Source organism: Orycteropus afer, unplaced genomic scaffold, assembly GCF_000298275.1.
Source record: "Orycteropus afer afer isolate SDZICR_OR568_19922 unplaced genomic scaffold, OryAfe1.0 scaffold00197, whole genome shotgun sequence".
Classification (NCBI taxonomy): Eukaryota; Metazoa; Chordata; class Mammalia; order Tubulidentata; family Orycteropodidae; genus Orycteropus; species Orycteropus afer.
This window is the reverse complement of record NW_006921784.1, coordinates 5,331,824-5,337,485: the sequence shown is the minus strand read 5'-3', so window position 1 is coordinate 5,337,485 and position 5,662 is coordinate 5,331,824. Positions and strand designations below refer to the sequence as shown.

Sequence of the window (5,662 nt, the reverse complement as noted above, 5' to 3'; positions counted from 1 at the left end):
GTAGAATATGATCTTGGGTATATATTCCTTTTTGCCTAGACATACTTGATCATTCAGCCTGTTTACCCACCTATTTACCTGTAGACAAATGTGTTATCACTGATAACACAGTATTGTATACGTAAAAGGATTTGTCTTTGTTGTCTTTACCTCTTGCACACCTCTTTTCCAACTGTTCTGAAGAGCACCCTTAGCCATGAACTTCTCCAAGCTCTATCGCAAATGAAGTCAGTTTCTTTGGGAGGAGATCAGGAGCTATTTGTTCTATGATCTGTTTCCTCCCCAGGCAAAATCTCCAATCCAGGGCTCTGGAGCTGAAGACAGGGGCAATAGTAACCTTTTAAGGGACACTCCTGCTCTAGTAGCTGAGCGCTTGGGGCAGGTGGAGCAGCAACTTGAGGTCTTCTTGGTTTGTGTCTCCTGGTGTTGGACCCCAGCCACACAAGCCAGAGAACAAGAGCAGGTGTTCTCAGTTCACCACATGCAAGGTAGTCTCATCAATGAATGGGGGATAGATAAAAGGAAGTCCCTGCCTCCAGACCATCCCAGCCCAGGTCTTGGCCTCAGCAACAGATAGCTGGGGACAAGATGAGAAACACTGAAGTCCTGCTCCTCCTGGGAAGAAAGTCTGCTGACTGGAAGCTGGCAGGGGGACAGAGCCCTGTGTTCTTGATGGCAACAGTACAGACTGGAGTTTCTACCTCCCTGAGCTGAGAGAAGTAAGGGAGGAAATGATCTTGGTTCATGTGTCACAGACTTACCTTTCTTACCAATTTCCATAGATTTTCTTGAGTAAGTGTTTCTTCATTTTATGTTTTCCCTTAGGACCATTTCAAGAGGTTTTAAATGATGGTTGTTGATTTTAGTTTTCACCAGTTGCAGTAGAGAGCTGGTAAGTGGAGTTCCTCATGCTGTCATGCCATTCCATGACACCGTGTAAGGCTGATTCTGCATTCTTATGGCAGAACTGAAGAACTCAGTAGTTGCTACATGACTGTATATGGCCTGCAAAGCCACTAATATTTACTATTTGTCCCTTTAAAGAAAAAAATCTATCAACCCCTAACTTAGGTTTGCCACTGATGCTGCTGGTCCATGGACCACACTTTAAGTACCATACCTACTGCCATGGAGTCAATTCTGACTCATAGCGACCCTTTAGGACAGGGTAGAACTGTCCCATAAGGTTCCATGGCTATAAATCTTTGGCCTCATCTTTCTCCTCCAGAGCAGCTGGTGAGTTCAAACTGCTAACCTTTTGGTTAGCTGTCCAATGTCTTAACCACAGTGCCACCAGAGCTACTTATACTTTAAGTAAATCATACCCAGTGTTGTCGAGTCAGATCCGACTCACAGCAAGGATTTGAATTACTTGAAAGGGAGTACTGTATGACCTAAGAGCTCAGTTCAAAACCCCATTTTGCCATTTAGTAGAAATAGAGTTTTGGGGGAAGGGAATGACAATAACTGTATCTGTATCTCACTTGGTTGGTTGAGGATTAAATGTGAGAATGTCTGGCATTACTTATTCAGCAAAGGAGAGGTATCATCAAGATGGAATCTGTATAGAAAGTAAGTATAACACACCATGCTTTTTCTTAAATAGTCTCTTCGAGAAACTTTAAGCGTTGGAAACAGGAAACAGGTATAAACTTTACAATAAACAAGATGCTCCCTTTAATACCAGGAATGCACAACAATATTATCTCTTGTTGTTGTTGTTATGTGCGGTCGAGTCGGACCCGACTCATGGTGACCCCTCCTTGGGTTTCCGAGGCAGTATCACTACGGAAGTAGATTGCCCAACCTTCCTTCTGAGGAGTGGCTGGTGGGTTTGAACCACCAGCCTGCTGGTTAGCAGTCAAGTGCCTTAGGCACTATGCTACCAGAGCTCCCAATATTATCTAGTGAAGTCAAAAACTCCACCTAACCAGAGCTTAAGCCTGATAATGAAAAAGAATTCTCTACCAAGGATGCGCCCAACCTCTTCCACTAACAATGAATGAAAACGTTCTTCAGGAAGTGCTTCCAAACCCAAAAGCCTTATGAAGAAAGCATGAGGATTTGGGCCTAGATGGCTGCTTCTATTTCTAACCATCTCTCATCCGTACCCAGGGAATAACATAAGCAGAATCCCTCAAGCTTCCACTTTGACCCCACGGCGGGGGCGCCCGGTCCATGCCGGTCCCGCAGGCCTGGCGAGCCGAGATTTCGGTAGGGCTGCCCCCTCACCGCGGCCCGTCGAGGCTGCCAGCGGTTACCTCGCAGTTGAACTCCATCTCCGCGTCCATGGTGACGATCCGCACGGTGAACGTCTTGGGCTGCTTCCTCTTGAGCGAGCTGAAGCTCATGCGGGAAGCGATGGCCCCAGCCATGATGCGGGACTCAGGCCCGGGACCTCTGTGCCCCCGCAGCCTACGCTCTAGACCGGTTAACCCCCCTGGAGGGGCCGTACAGGCCTCAAGGCCACCATGGTGGCTGGCTGGCGGATCTGGGAGCTGGATCGGCGGCGCGGGCCCCCAGCAGGGCTCATGGGCCGCGAAAACTCTGCCCGAGAGAGGACAGGGACGTCGGGGGGTGCCCTGACGACCACAAGGAGGGGACGAGAGGCAGGACCGACGGTGCGGGCGCGGCTCGGTACCCGGGAGTCGGGTAGAAGGCGTCTGGGTACAAGGCCCCTAGACGGCAGCGACCCCAACCCCGCCCGCCTCTAAGCGGCCGACGAGGGTCGCGGAGACGCGCAGAAGCCGAGCGCGCACACGCGCGCGTCTCTGTCACCGTCCCCGCTCCGCGCGCCCCCGGCAAGCATCCCCTCCCTGCTGCCCCTGGCCTGCTCCCCGCCCCGCCCTCGGGGCCCTCAGATCAATACAACCGGCGCAACCTAACCCGCCGGCTGCCCCCTCAGAAGCCGCGGTTGGCTGACAACACTGAGAGGGGAGGGCCTTTTCCGCTCCATCCCGCCTCCTTCGGAGAAGCTCCACCAATTGAATGTTCCGCTCTATCCGGAGGCACGGGGCCTGGGTTCCGCGCGGAGTCGCTGCAGCGGCAGTCATTCCTCACGCTTTTGTTCGTAAGGTACGCCTACTCTAGCAAGACTGGTTGAGGCGTCGCAGCCAAGCGCGGGACCGATGGCGCCGTAGAAAACGTGTTTCAAACCCCTGGCGGATATTCCTTTTTAGCTCTCATTTAATTATATATACTGACTTATGTGTTTCACAGACTTTTGAGACACTGTGAAGGCCTGTACGTTTGACACTTTCCGCCAGATTGCTCTTCATCCCTTTGGGATACTAATTACGGTCAAAGACGGGATATAATCCTACCTACCTTAGAGGGTTGTTCGGAGTGTAAACGAGTAAATCAAATAAAGCTTTAGAACGGTGGGCGGCACCTACTGGGGTGGATTCTGTGCAATTGTTTTGGTAGCTCAAAAATGGTCGGAAAATGAGGGCATTTTTCATTTAGCACTTAACGATTTTAATTTTTTAATACACGTGTCATTTATGTTTTAATGTCACGTGTCATACTTATGTTTTAATGTCATCAGGGTTATGTTGGGGGAAATTGCTGAAAGTGAAATCTACTTTCAGTCCAGAAAACCTCTCCACAAAAAAAAAAAAGAAGTTTTATTATTGAATAAGCATTAAACCAGAACGTGATGGATCACAGGCAATCGCTTAAAGAGATTGCAAAGACAGAAATCTTACCCTTTACCTAGCTGAGCGATACAACGCCTCACATCCCTGTTTACGATATAATTGCCGATTTTCCAAGATCTTTATGGCAGGAGACCTTTGGTTACGCTCATCTCTTTCCAGAAAACTGGGAAGTAGGGGGAGTGTGAACTTCCTTGATGATTACAATTCAAAAGAAATGGATTCTAGGTCCTTGAAACATCCTTGATTTACATACTTTTCAGAAAGACAAAGACTAGTTATCTAAAGTGAATTCTGAAAGAATAGGGGAGGGGGGAAGGAAGCCTCTTTCCTTACTTTTAATCCACCCACTGCCATCAAGTGGGTTCTGACTCAAAGCGACCCTATAGGACAGACTAGAGCTGCCCCAAAGGGTTTCCTGTAAGGAAGATGGGGCAATCTACTTCCATAGTGATACTCCCTCGGAAACCCAATGAGGGGTCGCTATGAGTCTATGAGTCAGTCTGATTCCACAGCACTTAACAACAACAACAACAAATCTTTACAGAAGCAAACCGCCTCATCTCTCTCCCATGGAGCAGCTGGTGGGTTCCAACCACCGACTTTTGGGTTGGCAGCCAAATGCCTTACTTAGCCACTGTGCCGCCAGAGCTCCTTCATTTTCAAGAGGGAGAATGGAAACCTATTCAGTTTGCATTTTTCCTTATAGTTATAATGGACGTGTGTGTAGGAGTGAATTATACCCTTCTCTATTTAAAAATTAGTGGCTAAAGCATTGGGCTGCTAACCAAAAGGTCTGTGGTTGGTACCCACTGCTCTGCAGGAGAAAAAATGAAGCAGGCTGGTCTGCTTCCAAAAGATTTACAGCCTTGGAAACCCTATGGAACAGTTCTACTCGGTCCTATAGGGTCACTATGAGTCAAATCAACTCGATGGCAGCGAGTATTTAAAAAAGCAATACATTTTTTTATTGTTGTAAAAAAAATACATAACAATAAATTTTAGGATAAATCTTAATCCAAATTGATTTATTTTAAAATAATTGTAATCATCCAGTTGTCGTTAGGTGTCAGAGAGTTGATTCCAACTCATGAGGCAGAGTAGACTGGTTCATAGGGTTTTCTTGGCCAGATTTTTCTTCTGTGGAGCTGCTAGTAGGTTTGAACCACCAACCTTTGGGTTAGCAGCCAAGCGCTTAATGGTTGTGTCACTGGAGCTCCTTCTCCTTAATTGTCCAATAGGCAGGATTTAACCACAGGTAAGTGTTAAGCATCATTAGCATCATCCCCAAGGAGCTCTGGTGGCTCAGTACCTAAGGTATTTGACTCCTAACCAGAAGCTTGAGGGTTCGAACCCACCCTGAGGTAGGAAGATGGGGCAATCTACTTCCGTGAAGATTTACAGTCTTTGTTTGTTTGTTTGTTTGAGCGTCATCCCCACTCCACAGAGAATGAAGATGAGAGTGTCAGCCTGACAGAGTCACTTGCTGACCCAGACAGTAAATGACGAAACTGAGACTCCAACCCAGGTCTAGCCCACCCAGAGCCTGCCTGTTCTGGCCTGCTTCCCTTGCTGTGGCTTCTAAATTGTTCCCTGTGGCACCTCCAAGAAACATGAACTCCCGTTCTGGCGTTCTCAGCAGACACCGCTGCTACGACTATATACTGATCATGTAAATCTAGCTCTTCTCCAAGCCCCTGCTGAGCTGAGAAGCACCAGCCAGGCCCCAGGAATCATTTGCTGGCACCCAGTGAGAATGCGGTGGGAGAACTTTATGTCCTGGATACTGCCAGCAAATTCTTCCCACCAGACTGCTTGTTCAAGGCCATAGGAATGTCTTCATTTTCATTGTTTCCTTTCTTCCCTGCAGACAGGAGAGCCAGGCTGGATTCTCCAACTGGCTCCCTGCCGGGACAACAAATCAGGGCTTTAACCCAGGGCCAAGGCTGCTGGCAGAAAATAAGTGACACTAGAAACCCACTGAGAAGTAGCAGGAGGAGGTGAAT

General features: G+C 48.1%; 2 protein-coding genes across 2 annotated transcripts in view; one reads left to right on the top strand and one right to left on the bottom strand.

Annotated features, from left to right (window-relative positions):
* Window positions 1-2,375, bottom strand: part of NF2 (neurofibromin 2) — a 74,077-nt gene extending 71,702 nt beyond the window's left edge. Inside the window, exon 1 of the mRNA XM_007947969.2 lies at window positions 2,262-2,375. Coding sequence (XP_007946160.1) covers window positions 2,262-2,375 — 114 coding nt within the window. The remainder of the gene's footprint in view (window positions 1-2,261) is intronic.
* Window positions 2,376-2,471: 96 nt separating this feature from the next.
* The window catches only part of NIPSNAP1 (nipsnap homolog 1), a 51,517-nt gene continuing 48,326 nt past the window's right edge, over window positions 2,472-5,662 (top strand). Inside the window, exons 1-2 of the mRNA XM_007947997.2 lie at window positions 2,472-2,637; window positions 2,862-3,075. Coding sequence (XP_007946188.1) covers window positions 2,472-2,637; window positions 2,862-3,075 — 380 coding nt within the window. The remainder of the gene's footprint in view (window positions 2,638-2,861; window positions 3,076-5,662) is intronic.